This window comes from Chanodichthys erythropterus, chromosome 9 (assembly GCF_024489055.1).
Source record: "Chanodichthys erythropterus isolate Z2021 chromosome 9, ASM2448905v1, whole genome shotgun sequence".
NCBI lineage: Eukaryota > Metazoa > Chordata > Actinopteri > Cypriniformes > Xenocyprididae > Chanodichthys > Chanodichthys erythropterus.
This window is the reverse complement of record NC_090229.1, coordinates 758,233-773,508: the sequence shown is the minus strand read 5'-3', so window position 1 is coordinate 773,508 and position 15,276 is coordinate 758,233. Positions and strand designations below refer to the sequence as shown.

At 37.4% G+C, this 15,276-nt stretch overlaps 1 protein-coding gene across 4 annotated transcripts in view; it reads right to left on the bottom strand.

Annotated features, from left to right (window-relative positions):
* mtor (mechanistic target of rapamycin kinase) overlaps nucleotides 1-15,276 on the bottom strand; it is a 344,442-nt gene that overhangs the window by 236,016 nt on the left and 93,150 nt on the right. For all 4 annotated transcript variants that reach the window (XM_067394176.1, XM_067394175.1, XM_067394174.1 and 1 more), the window contains 3 exons: nucleotides 6,920-7,082; nucleotides 5,975-6,067; nucleotides 4,629-4,775 (listed from right to left, as the gene is read on the bottom strand). In XM_067394176.1, coding sequence (XP_067250277.1) covers nucleotides 4,629-4,775; nucleotides 5,975-6,067; nucleotides 6,920-7,082 — 403 coding nt within the window. The remainder of the gene's footprint in view (nucleotides 1-4,628; nucleotides 4,776-5,974; nucleotides 6,068-6,919; nucleotides 7,083-15,276) is intronic.

The window sequence follows — 15,276 nt, the reverse complement described above, 5'->3', positions numbered from 1 at the left end:
ACACTGATGAAGTTCTTTGTAGAGTTCATCTTGACTAGTCTGCAGGTTCTTGCGCATGACTTTAAGATCCTTCTGAATTTCTACCTGAAGCTGTTCAACCAAGAAACGTACCTCAGATACAAGGGCAGTCTTCACATTTGTCAGTTCATCTGACTTCATAAGTTTGGTAGCTTTGGTCCATTGATCCATCTCGCTTTCCACGTGTCGTTTGTTATCAGAGATGCACTTGAGTAACTGTTGCTGGTTGTCCGCCATCTTAGTTACCATATTGGAAATGTTTGTTGTATGTTGAGACGACTTGTCCTTTACTTCCTGGGTAAGTTGAATGACTGCACTCTCCTGTTTCTGGCAAGACTCCTTTAAGGAGTCCAAATCTCCTTTTACTTGTTGGGTAAGATGTTGAATTCCTCTGCCAGGTGTGGGAAGTTCACAAGGCAAATCCTGCAAATCCTGCTGTCCCACAGAAGATGGAGGAGAAGTTTCAGGTGATGAGCAAAGCTGCATACGGTCTGCGCTGGGAGGTTCCCAGGTGAGGGTTTGTACTGGAGTGCTAACAGTCAAGGGGGAAGTGGCAAACCGCACACTGGTTCCAGTGGGGCCAGTTTGGGGCATAATGGGGGTGTAAGGGAAAGGGGTGTTTGGGGCTGTTGACATCCACATGGGAGTTTCCACTTCAGGGACATCAATATCCACACAAATGGATGGAGAAGGAGAAGGTGTGGAGGTCATGTTGATGTAAGTGTGTACTATGTGTAAAATACAAATCAGTAAATAAGTAACTGGGTATGTGTGTGTTTTTTTTTTGTTTTTTTTTTGGGGGGGTAACAACAAACTGGGCCAAAATAACAAACCAGGGCAAAATAAACTACAATGTTCAAACAGGGCAAAATAATAAACTACAAGGTTAAATAAACAGTTCCACCAACTTTTAGAAATTACAAATTACCCTTTAGTAATTTCTTCAGAAGTTCCACTTTCCAATTTGTTCACACAATTGTTTCACCCAAAAGAGAAGTAAACATTCAGTTATTGATATAACAAGGATAACTCCTCACAGTTCAGTCAAAATATAATTCAGTCATCCAGGGACGTGTCATAGCATTCCACACCTTTGAATCCCCATAACACAGTTTTCTCACAAATGAGAATTGAATGACAAAAATCCAAATCACACTGAACAAAAAGTGTTTTTTTTTCTTTTTTTTCTCCAGTTAAAAGAATGAAATCAAACAGACAATCACAATGCACAGTATATAATTTCAACCACAATCTCACAGTTTTGTATTTGCATTTCCAAAAAAAGAAACAAAACAATTTTTTTTTTTTAAATAAAGTTTAAATCATGATTCATTTCAAGGTTCACAATTCATGTTTCACATTCAAAGTTCATGATTTTCAATTCACGTTTCACAGTTCAAGTCCCTGTTCGGGCGCCACTCTCTCTCAGCTGTTCACTTGTGACGTCTCATCCCTTCCGGTGGCTGAGCTTCACCTTAAGTTCATTTCCCTCACTAATTGATATGTACGCCCCTGTTTTCCCTTTCATGCATTAAAAGTGAAAGTAAATAAGTGGCATCCGAACCCGGACTTTTCCGTTCTGCCACACATAGAAAAAAGGAATAAAATCAAATTTATGCTGGGTAAATAAACAAACCAAACCAAAATATACACATGTATGCGAATGTATGTGTGAGAGAGAAACATGTATGTGGAAGGAACACACATACACTCTAAAGCTCAAGAGTTTTAGATCGGTACGTTATGTTTTTTAAAAAAGTCTCTTCTGCTCACCAAGGCTGCATTTATTTGATCCAAAATACAGAAAAACAGTAATATAATGTGAAATATTTTTACAATTTAAAATTTAAAATTTAAAATAAATAAATAAATAAATAAATAAATAAATTTTCTATTTGAATATGTTTTAAAATGCTATTTATTCCTGGGTTGGCAAAGCTGAATTTTCAGCATTCAGCATTATTACTTCAGTCTTCAGTGTCACATGATCCTTCAGAAATCATTCTAATATGCTGATTTGCTGCACAAGAAATATTTATTATTATTATCAATGTTAAAAAACAGTTATGTACTTTTTTTTCTTCTCAGTATTCTTTGATGAATAGAAAGTTCAAAAGAACATAATTTTATCTGAAATGGAAAGTTTTTTGTAACATTATACACTACCGTTCAAAAGTTTGGGGTCAGCAACAATTATTTTTTCTCTGGAAATAAAGAAATAAGTACTTTTATTCAGAAAGGATGCATTACATTGATCAAAACTGACAGCAAAGAAATTTAAAAGGTTATTTTAAAATGTAAAAATATTTCACAATATTACTGCTTTTGCTGTATTTTGGATCAAAGAAATGCAGTCGAGTCCATCCATGGGTGAATGTTCAATATTTAGGCAACAGAAAATTAAATAATGATGACAGTGGAAAGACCACTCAGGCAACACATGTAAATGATTATGATGTGTTCACAGTGTTGGGGAAGCTACTCTGAAACTGTAGTTTGACAAGCTACAAGCTACTCATAAATTAAAGTAGTTAAACTACAGTCAAGTTACCCTTTTGAAAAAGTAGTTAGCTACACTACAAGTTACTATCAAAAAGTAGCTAGCTACATTGAAACTACTTTTAATTATTTATTTATTTATTTTTTAAATTACATAGCTTATTACAAATAACTATAACTGAAGAATGTTTAAGTAAGATGTCTGGGGTTTAAAACAATGCACTACAATTATGATTTCAAAGTGTACTGTTTTATTTTGTAAACTATATCAAAAGATACAATACTCAAATGTAGCCTATATCTCACACTGACTCTCTTTGCACGCTTTATATATAATACATTCAGAATTTTAATATAAGTTTTGTTTTTCATGCTATGAGAGGACCGACCACCAATTGCACTCTGCAGTTCAGAAGAGATATCTACATATAAATGCACTAGGATTCATGCTCAAAATTTCTACCATAACCATAACACGGGACAAAAATATGCAATAATAAGAATAATAATAAGCAATGTAAATGCAGACTAGAAAAATATTGGAATTTTTGTATCAATATTTTTTGAAATTCTACTCCAATTATTTGTAAAATGACTTAAATGTCTCACTATACATTGCTATTCTTATTATGGTGGAGCCATTGTTTACACATTACATCTGCACTTTACTATAGCACCCTCACTTATTTCAGAAGCACCCTCAATGATTTGATTCTGGAACCGGACCTGCACTTAAACCGAACCGGAACTTAAATTAGATACACAGAAAAATACAGGTTAAACTCACAGCACATGCAGTGATAAAGCTTTGAGACACGAATCATGCGCTTTTCGTGTGATTGAACATTCTTATACCCCGAGCAACTGATTTTATTAGATCAGCCTTTGCCATCTGATAAGCGCACTAAACTATATCGCGATTTTGCTTTCTGTTCAATTGACGGATGCTTTGCCAATGCAATGACTCAAAACACCGCGTTAGTGATCTTATGTTCATTATAAAACTTGCGGGACAGATTAGACTAAGGCGGGTCACCACTGTAATAAAATAGTTTGCATACATTTGATATAGACTGCAATAAAGCAGGACAATCCATTTTAAAAGGCTATTATTCACCTGTATGTGCTTGAAGTCTTTGACACAGACAGCGTTTTAATCATTTGTTTATAAATTAAGCATAACCTTTACTGATCGATTCATGCAGTGTGAACCCACTCCTGTCCTTTACATAATCATCAGGCGATCTCTTCTTGATGAACTGCTGATGAACTGATAAAGCCGCAAGATGCGTTATATAACAATAGATGGTGGTATGCACAATTTTAGTTCGTGATCTGAAGACGCTGTGCTGCTTCAATGCATCGCAGAACGCAAAATGGAATGTAGCTTGTAGCTTTTGGTCGCGCTACACCGCTACTTGCTGGAAAATGTAGTTAACTACTGGAAAAGCTACATTGTTTTAAAAGTAGCTGAACTACATACAAGCTACTGAAAAATGTAGTTAAACTAGTAGCACCACTACATGTAGTTAACTACTCCCCAACACTGCGTGTTCATGAATCATAGAGAACAGACAATCCCTTCAACAGTGCACCCCGAAAGACACATGAACAATCTCTGTCTGAAAAGGATGATCAAGTGTGGTGTTGAAGACATATGCACCTATGGTTCAAATAATACAAAATACAAAAAAAGGAGCTCAGGGAATATATTGGGCATGACTTTAAGGGGACCCATTTACTCCTAGTGTAAACAGTTTCCCATTCTTCACAAACTTAGGAAAAAGCTGAATTTATTTTATGAAAGATAGTGTGATTAAATCTCATTTCAAGATGTGATAAATGAGCGCTCATTTAACCAATACACAATACCATTATGTTTAAAAAAACAAAAATGTTGGGGATGAGGACATTAAAAACTAGATATTATATTCAGATTTCCAACACTAAAGATTTCCAAAGCTGATTTTATTGGGATCGGGATGTCGGACATTAAAAGACTGGTCTGCTTCAGTATTTACATACTTATGTGAACGTTTCTGTAATACTGAACCAAAAACACTCCAATATGTGAGTGTGAAGTTTCGAAGGCTACACCTCATTCTACATACCTTCTGCAGAGCAGTTGTGCTGACGTGCAGTTTCTTCATTGGTCCTGATTCAACCGGGCCACTAACCAGAGTGTCACTTTGATTACCACGTAATTGCCTATGCTGAAATATTAAAGGGTCCTCTTCCTCTTCCGCCAAAGTATAGCCCTGAGAAAGAGACACACAGGTTAGCAAAGCCAACTCAAATACACACACACACACACAAATCTACATTTGTGCTCAGCTTGAAAAAACCTAAATGCCTAAAACTTTCCACAGACAGATGTTTATTTTTTAACAAAAGGTCTACTGTATGTAGTGTAGACCACTGATTTATGTGATCATTTACTAGAAACATACATAAAAATAAATAGAAAAAACAACATAAAAAATACATACATCCAAATTCCCTCATTCAAAAAAGTTCAAAATCAAAAAAATATTTTCTATGACAAACTAAACATCCAAACAAACATTTTCGAGTTATACTGATTTTACACATCAAACATTTGAAAGATATTAATAGCATCAAATCAGCATCTCTAATATCACATTTGTGCCTTTATGCTTTAAAAAAATAACGGGACAACAACTATTTAGGTTTTGTTGGCAAAAGCAAGCAGAAATAATTATAATACAAGGCTGTTTAATGCTTGACTCTGATTGGCTGATGAACATTCAATTATTTTCTTTGAAAGTAGAATAATTCCAGTTCCAAATAAAAGTAGTTCCAGGCAGATCCATATTAGAGTTCCATATCACTTCGCCAAATTATTTCAGTTATTTCAAAGGTCCTTGCAGCCTACAGCAGCAAAAGAATCAAAACCCAATCAAAGCAAATAAATATGAATCTGAACAATGTCTTAAAGTGTGGTAGCCATAGTATAAGCTGAATAATTGACTCTGAGCCATGGAATTATTAGAAAATAATGCACATCTGAGGAATTTCCACCTCATGTGTGTATTATTTTTTAATAATTGAATGGCCTTTCTTCAATTATTCCTTACATAAAACATTTCTTGAAAGAGGGGCAAGAACCTTTCTTTAACACCAGCATTATGTGCTGGTAATTCTATGTCAGTAGAAAATATCATGCATGTCAAAGACAAAGACAAGATTAGATATGGATGCCAAGAGGCCATGTGCTAGAACAGGAAGTCTGGGTTCACTAGCAAAGAATGAGTGGTGGTTTACACAGGGGGCCAAATTCAGGAAACAGAGGCAGGCTTCTCCACCAGAACACAAGAAGTGGTTTGTTTCAGAAAAGTCCCTCTAACAAGAACAGTCATCAGAGATCTAGTTTATGTAGAAAAAAAATGTGTAAGAAACATTATGTCTGCAGACGTGGAGAGGGTAGGATGCTGACCTTGACAATTCGACAGATGAGCACATCGTAGCGCTGATGATTGATGCGATGTTTCAACATCACTTTATTTACCATAGGAATGAAGATCTGGTACTGTAAAACAAAATATGCAGACAAACTATTTTTCATACTAATACTAATTTTCACATCAACAGCAAAAAACTAGTATGCTATTAAACACTACTTTATTTAAAAGTTAAATATCAATATAAATATTAACAAATGAAATTAAAACAATTACAAACCCTTCAAGTATTTCTCAATTAAGTAAACACTGCTTCATGTTGTTTTTAAAGAAATTATTCAAGACAAGTAAACAGCCAGTAACAAAATTAAAAACAGAGAAAAAAAAACAGTTACTACATGTGTAACAAATTAAGTCACTGTACTCAGTACCAGCATTGTAGAAATATTTGTATTGTTACTTCTTTTTATTTTAGCATCAACTTGGTAGCAGTACTTCTCACATGAAGAGGAAGAAAAGCATACTGGAATTATTTTGATTACATACGGTATAAAAAATGCTGGAAGTGTTGGAAGTGAATGAGAGCACATGTGTGTACATGTGACTAAAACCCATCAACTAGTAAGTACACAAATAAAGTGTTGTTCCTCTAACACAGGAAACTGAGGATTGTGGCCTGCAGTGATCAAAGGATTCAGAACTTGTGTCTGGTACTCATGGTGGCCACATGTTGACTGGTAATTTTAAGAGCGTTTTAAGAGGAACGGTTAAAACAATGACCTCATTCCTCTCTCTGATTGGAAACCTCTACGTGCATTAGTGAGATACTGGGAAATAATTAGAAAGCTACTTCAGAACATCAGTTAATGACATAAAACTATGAGAAATATGGCAAAAAAAGTTTAATAGTTTATTTCCAAACGATGAGGACAGCATTACAGATCCACTCCCCAGACTTGAACTAGGCTTTGAGATTGTACCTTTTTGCCAAGCTGAAAGACTAGTGAGGACAGCGTGTCCATGGAGGTGTTCCGCAGCTCTGGAGTAACGTCAAGAGTGCGTACAATGGGGTGAATAATTCTGGAGGCATAATCCGTGAAGTCCAAAGACTCAGTCAAGCGATCTAAAGTCTCCAAGGCAACTCTACACACCAAAAATAAAACCAAATGTAAATAAAAAACATTTATTGGCATTTAATCACATTTTGTTAATAAATTGTAAAATAAGAAATGATAGACTGATATATCGGCCAGTATTTTGACATTTTAAAAATACTGGTGCCAGAAATGTTGTCGAAAGGGTTGATTTAAAATTTTACAGACAACCTTGTTCAAAATTATTTTCATTAAAGAAAATAAAAAATAAAGTCAAATGACAAATGTCTTGTACATTTTTTTCATTCATATTTTATTGCAGCAAATATGTACATCTCATTTACTTTTGTAAATTATATATATATAATCCTTTGGCAACCCTGCTCTCTATATTGGCATTGGCATCTTAGTAGTTTTTAACAAACATTTGTATCAGTAAAGGAGACACAATCCAGTTAATTGTTTGAGTTTTTAAAAATGAGTTTCCAAATACAAAGATATAGAAAGCCCTAGCAACACACCCGCACTGTGGTACAGCCAGCAAAATCAAGCACATTAATAAAATACAATACCTTTCTCTTCAAAATTCTTAAACTCAGCCCAGCACTTTGTCAGTAAAACAATATTGATCAAATGCAGATTCTTGTCTGTAAAAAATGTTTCACTGAGAGTAATGGCAGAGTAAAAGCTGGCCAAAGCCACTGTATTAATGTGATCCTGTATTCACATAGACTCTGGGGCTACCTGATTCGCATCCGTCCTTACCACTGCTGCAAAAACACTCTCACTACCTCAAATGACCTATGCTCACTTTTCAAGTCAACATGAAATCAAAATTCAACCCATTTACTTTAATATATGTTCTTGATTTCATTGTTCATCAGTGCACATTATTCCAAAGAAGAAAAAAAAATCTCAACAAATAAAAAATCTCGAAACAAATTTTCTTTTTCAGCTGCTAATGTACACAAACAGCAAATTCACCATTTTTAATCCAAATGTTTAATTCAGTTGTGGCTCCATTCTGGTAAGAAAGAGCTTTTTTTCTAACCATTGTGATGGTTGAACCTGTGGCCACACATGATATGGGTAACTCCACACTCATTCATTCACAATGCACACATTTCCCCTCGCTTACATTTCCTTATACATTCATTCACATACTTATCGAGTCATTTTTCTCACTCTTCATCTATCTTTCAAGTTTATAATATAGTATTTAAGGTTTATGTTACATGTAATAAAAACACTACACAGATTTTGTTTGACATACTTTTAATGCTTTATTCATTTTAGCACTTCGTTTGTTGGATTGAAATTCACGCTTACTAGCTTGTGTTATGCTATTCTTGTTTTCTTATATTAGTTTCTATTGAGTTTAAAGGTGCAATGTGTAAAATTTGGGAGGATCTATTGACAGAAATGCAATATATTATACATAATTATGTTTTCAGTGGTGCATCAAGACCTTACATAATTAACCGTTGTGTTTTTATTGTTATTATTATTTCTATCTCATACACCACGGGTCCCCCCTCTCCATGTCAAGTTGCCATTATGTGACGGCATGCCGCAGCGATCTTGACTGGCAAAAGGCAAAGGCTCATGCAGCAGTACAGATTTACGGACTGAGGGTGCTGCTCGCCGATATTGTAAATTTATTTGTTGAATTATAAAATTTTGCTTGTATGTTCTCCCGTCTTGTTTAAGTGAGCTCACCATTTGTCTTAAATACCTGTCTGTTGTCTCAGTTAGGAGGTCAGTTTGTTCTGTTCAATTCTCCTTAGTTTCTCTTGTATTGACTTAAAGTTTGTTTTGTTGACCTCAGTTATTCTAGTCTAGCTAGATTATTTGTCAGATCAAATTGACTTATTGTTGTATTCTTTATTTGTGATTTTTCTTATTTTTTTGGGTAACATAACACTTTTTGATGGAAATCCCGTGTTTCTTTCGGGCTTTCTCATATATGGTGGCAGCAGTGTGATAAGCCAGTAGAGGACACCGTTTTTTTTTTTTTTCTTCCCCTTACTTCTCCTGTTTAATTATATTTTTGAAGAGCCATAATTCAACCACCAAAGAAAGGAGCCTCTAAGATAGTTCCAGCTGAGCGAGAAGAAGAACAAGGTGAGGAGAGGCCTTTGGAGGAAGAAGCTCTTGATGGGGATAAGGAGATTGCAAGTTGGGAACCATCATTTTCTGATTTAACTATCCTGTTTCAAGCCCATATGGCAAAAATGTATGCCTGGGAGGCAGCAAGGAAGCAGGAGTATGGAGAGCAAGAGCGACGATTCAGAGCTCTTCAACATAAATTCAATTTACTACAGATGGAAGTTCAGGCTTGCACATCACTTACTCCTGAGCCATGTCTTACGGACTTAGACTCTTTCGACGGGCGGGGTGGAGATGCAGACCCTGAGACCTGACCCTCTCCTCCCCAGTTTACCTCCCACACAAGAGATGCTGACCCCACTGGAGATTATTCAGGACCATTATGGCATTGTGAACATCGACTAGAAAAGTTAGCAGACTCTGATGTTATAGAGCACTTTTTGATAACTTTTGAGCGGATTGCCACAGCTTGCCGCTGGCCCAAAACTGACTGGACTTTTCATTTAATTCCGTCATTAACTGGCAAAGCAAGGGCTGCCTATGTCAGTATGGACTTGGATGATTGTATAGAGTATGATAAGGTCAAGGCAGCCATCCTCATGAAATACAATATCAGCGCAGAGATATATAGACAGATTTTTCGCTCCTTAGATATCCATCCCTCTGAGAGTCCAAAAGAACTGTATATAAGACTTAAGGGACTCCATGGCAAGTGGATCAGACCCAGGGAGAAAACTGTTGAGGAGGTGGGAAAGATGATAATTTTAGAAAAGTATCTTCGCATGCTCTCTCCTGAACTCCAGGTCTGGGTCCGGGAATGGGAGCCTAGGACGGCAGCAGAAGCTTCATCATTGGCTGATGCCTTTGTGGCTGCAAGAAGGAAGAATCAACCTTGCGGCCGGAATAGTGGTAGCGAGACCCGACGGGCACAGTTCCCTCGGTTCCATCAGAAACCGGTGGCTGGATCAGGTAAGTCTCCCAAGGGAAATTCTCTAGAATTTAAATCGCATAAAATTAGGACCAGTTGTTTGTTTCCAGTGCAGAAGGCCAGCCTGTCCACAAAATGCAGCTAAACTTACTAATTTATGCTATGTTCCTAGATGCAGGGCAGCAAATGTGAACAAGCCAAATGTACTGCTACAGACAATGACAGTGACTGTAAATGGTAAAGAACTGAAGGCCCTAATCGATACTGCGTGTGACCAGACCCTGGTGAACAGGAAGTTTGTGGCTCCATCTTTAGGTAGGTCCTTCAATAAGTTATCCACCTGCTGCATTCATGGGAAGGAAAAAATGGTGCTCACTGCAGACCTATACATTGGGGTAGAAGGTCAAACCTACCTGTTAGAGGTAGGGGTAGCAGATAATCTTCCTTATCCCATAGTTCTGGGTCGTAATTTACCAGTACTCCTAGATCTAGTCCAGCACTCGCAACAGTGCAATGTGGTGGTAACAAGAGCAACGGCAAAGCAGCCAGAGGAACTGATATAGACTCTTTCGATATTGCGTTTTATGAAGTAGACTTGGAGATAGGCACCCCAAAACCAAAAAATCTCGACGCCAAAAGAGACAAACAAAGCTTGAATATAATGCCTCCCGTTTGTCTGTAGAGAGTGTATGCAATCTAACTCCACAGGTCCAGCTGCCTACCAACATAATTCAATTGCAACAAAAAGATGCCAGTCTTGCTGTATGCTTGGAGAAATCAAACCACAAAAATGCAGGAGAGGGACTCACTAATGACAATGGTGAGCATTATTTATTTGAACAGAACATACTCTGCCGCCAGATTGGCTCGGTGAAACAGCTGGTGGTCCCGTAGGATACTTGGGAGGTTGTCCTTCACCTGAGCCATTTAATTCCCTGGGCTGGCCACCTAGGGAAAAAGAAAACCACAGCACAAATCAAAAGACACTTTTACTAGACTGGCCTGCAAGCGGATGTTGCCCAGTACTGTAAAAGCTGCCCTGATTATCAAGTTTGCATCAAGAGTGCCCCTCCAGCATCTTCCTGTAATCAGTACACCATTCAAAAGGCTGGACATGGATATCGCTGGCCCGGTGGAAAAGAGCCATGCAGGTAACCGGTTTCTACTGGTGATCACAGATTATATGTTGCAATTTGTTTAACTCCCTGAGGTCTGAAAATGCGCCGGCGCGTTTTGCAGGTTTTTTTCACATTGCAGCAAAACAGACTTAAAATACTCCGTCATTTTTTGTCATAGAGACAAGTAATATATCAATTGAAACTATAGAATATCTTCTTTTATTTGTATACACTCAGAGTAAAAACACAATGTTGTGCTTTTTGCAAAATAAAGAAAACTAAAATGATGCATGATCTCTCGTCTCCCTCTGAACAAAGTCCAATCTGATAGTTCTTAGAAAATGAACTGTAACTTATGAATACTAATGACAAAAAAATTAGACTTATGTCAAAAGAAACGTTAAAATGTCAGGTTTTAAATTGTGCAAGTCAAATCGAAAACAAAAATTCTGTGTTTATGTAATCTGTATGAAAAGAGACACACATCAGAAGTCCGTGTTTCAGCTCATTATCCGCTAATGCGGCCACGCCCATGGAGCCAGCGCTATTCAGAGGCAAATTCAGAGGCAATACAGGCATACATAATCTCAATCATGTATTTATTGTCTTGAAAAGTGTTTATCTGTATGTAAAAGCCATGGTTAATGACCTCTGGAAGACATGCCGTTAGTTCCTGATATGTCCTCTTCTTCTTTAGAATAATTTGTGGACTAAACGTGCACAGAGAGCGCCCTCCGGCTGCAAGTATGAATTGAAAACACCATTCCTGAAATGTCCTCTTCTTCTTTAAAATAATTTGTGGACTAAAGGTGTACAGAGCGCCCTCCGGCTGCAGGTATGAATTGAAAACACCAGCGCTCATAGTGATAACAATGAATATAGAATAAACTCTGTATAGAATAAAATCTGTATAGAAAGTTGACAAACATATGAGAATCCATCAATATTTCTCCAAATGTGAATGCTTTTAAACTAAAAACCTATAGTCAGACTCTTTGCATCACAGAAATACATTATATTTTAAAGAATATAATAGAATACCATTATTTTAAATTGAGCTGAGACATAATTACAGGGTTTTTTTTCACAGCCTACCTGACTGAAAGGCATCATTATTATGCAGCACCATTAGAGGTTCTTTATGCGATTCTTTTGTCTTCTCAGGTGTAAATGATCCATTATTCACGATGATTCGCGCCTCCACGCATACTGTGTTTCTTGACAAAAAGTGTCTTACAAAAACTAAATCAATATATTGTGTTATATGAACAAGTAGGCATTATAATTTTTACATAATTTTGAAGCAAAAACTCTAGCCTACAACCTCCAATACCCAGAAGTCTTGTAAACACAGATTTAATATATATTTTTGGCCTTATTTCAGTGGCTTAATTTTTTTGTTTTTTTCAATAACCACGCATAAACGTTATTCCTTCAAAAATACAAACATGTACATACATGTTCCTCACATATTATGGTAGCCTAGTTTGTGCTGAATACAGTGTAATGACACTTTTGTCATTTATATGTTTATGAACAACTGAAAAAAGCACAAATGTTAGGGCATGTCAAAACGTCTTTAAGCCCCAAATCAGCCTCAGACTCCAGAGGGTTAATGCAGTTCTTTTCCAGAGTCGGGTTACCTGCTGAAATTCTCACTGACCAAGGGACTAATTGTATGTCCATTCTTCTGAAGCAGGTCTACCAGTTGCTGGGGATCAAGAGATTGTGTATGACACCCTACCATACTCAAACTGATGGGCTCACAGAACAATTTAATCAGATGTTAAAACAAATGCTTTGTAAATTTGTTGATGAGACTGGCCAGGACTGGGATCAATGGCTCCCATATCTTCCATATCTATAAGTACCCCAGGCTTCTACTAGGTTTTCCCCGTTTGAACTGTTATATGGTCAAGAAGTTTGGGGCCTTCTGACACTACTAAAAGAAGTCTGGGAGCTTACTAACATTGTGTCTTGTTTTGCCAAATGAGGGATGTCTGGAGAAAATGAGGGCATTGGCCCAAACTCACCTGACCCAGACAAGACAAGACCCAGAGGGAACAAAAGGAATGGTATGACCAAAAAGCACTTGTGATGCTGCAGAGCCAGGAGAATAAGCTGTTGGCCAAGTGCAAGGACCCTTTTAAGATCAAGAACCAAATAGGCCCCACCATGTGGGAAGTGGCCATTCCAGGGCAAGATCGAGCTAGTCAAATACTTCACGCAAATCTTTTTAAAAAAGTGGGTATCCCAACCTGAACAAGAGCACTAGTTATGATGATTTGTAACATGAAGGAGTAAGAGGAATGGGAAGACCCAAACTTGCCTCAACCAATATCTGGGGGTATCACTCTGGAGCATCTGCCTGAAGATCAGCAATCCCAGGTAAAAGCTCTATGTAATCCAGAAATATTCTTTGAATATCCTGGTTTAACATCTTTGATACAACATGATATGTTTTAAAACCTGATGCAGCTGTTAGAAGTTTCAGTTACAGAATACCTGAGACACGCCAAGAGGTCCTAAAAGAGGAGGTGAACTTGGTTCGATAATTCCTTATCTCAGCATCCTCTAAAAGCAAGTGGTGTCACCCGGTGGTCCTAGTACCAAAAAAGAATAGGAGTATCTGACTTTGTATTGACTTCCGATACTTGAACTCTGTATCACAGTTTGACTCATATCCTACTCCCTGTATAGATGCCTTAATTAATCAACTGGGCAAAGCAAAATACCTGACAACCATTGATCTGTTCAAAGGGTACTGGCAGAAACCACTGACCCCGCAGGCCCACCCTTTAACAGCATTCAGGACACCATGGGGTTATTCCATTTCCGGCTTTTATCCTTTGGCCTGCATGGGGTACCGGCCACCTTTCAAAGGCTTTCAGGTATTATGTGGATTAACTTTTACTGCAGCTTATTTAGATGACATAGTCATCTATAGTAACACCTAGGAAGAACATGTTCAACATTTTCATGAGGTTCTACAGCGTCTACAAAAAGCAGGCCTCACAGTGAACCCTGCCAAGTGTGCCATGGCCAGGAAGGAAACTGAATACCTGAGCTTTGTCATCAGCAACGGGGAAGTGCGACCTCAAGTCAAAAAGGGCCACCCCTTTGACAGATACGGTTGGAGTCCGATGTCCAAATCAGTGCCAGGGGTCAGAGGAAAGGATGGCAGCTTTCTGAGATATCCAAACTGCATTAAGAAAAAATGCTGTGCTGTACAGTCCAGACTTTGCTCAAGAATTTATTGTCCAGGCAGATGCCTCTGAGAGGGGCATAGAGGCTGTGCTGCTACAAGGACCTCCAGGTGAGCGACAGCCAGTAGCTTTCATCAGCCGCAAACTTTTTCCACGTGAAGTTCGTTATTCTACAGTCGAGAAAGAATGTTTGGCAGTTAAACAGGCCCTAGACTCCTTGAGATATTACCTACTGGGTAGGAAGCTTAAATTAGAAATGGACCATAAACCTCTCCAGTGGTTGGAAAGGATGAAAGATGCCAACGGGAGAATCACATGGTGGTATGTGACTATGCAGCCTTTCCGGTTTACAGTCCAGCATGTTCCCGGCAAGTACAATTTGACTGCCGACTACTTATCTCATTGTACCAATGAGATTCCTGAAGGGAGGGGGTGTGTGATGGCTGAACCAGTGGCCACACATTGATAAGGGTAACTCCACATTCACAATGCATACATTTCTCCTCGTTTACATTTCCTTATATATTCCTTCACATATTTATCAAGTCATTTTTAATACTCTTTCATACCCTTCAAAGGTGCAATGTGTAAAATTTGGGAGGATCTATTTACAGAAATGCAATATACATAACTACAGTTGCAGGAAAAAGTATGTGAACCAGTTGCAGATCTGTGAATAATGTGAACAATTTTAATAATTTTAATGTGAATAATTTTAACAAAATAAGAGAGATCATTCAAAATGCATGTTATTTTTTATTTAGTACTGTCCTGAGTAAGATATTTTACATAAAAGATGTTTATATATAGTTCACAAGACAAAAAAATAGCTGAATTTATTACAGTTTTTTTGTTTGTTTTGTGATTGTTTTTCATGTGTGC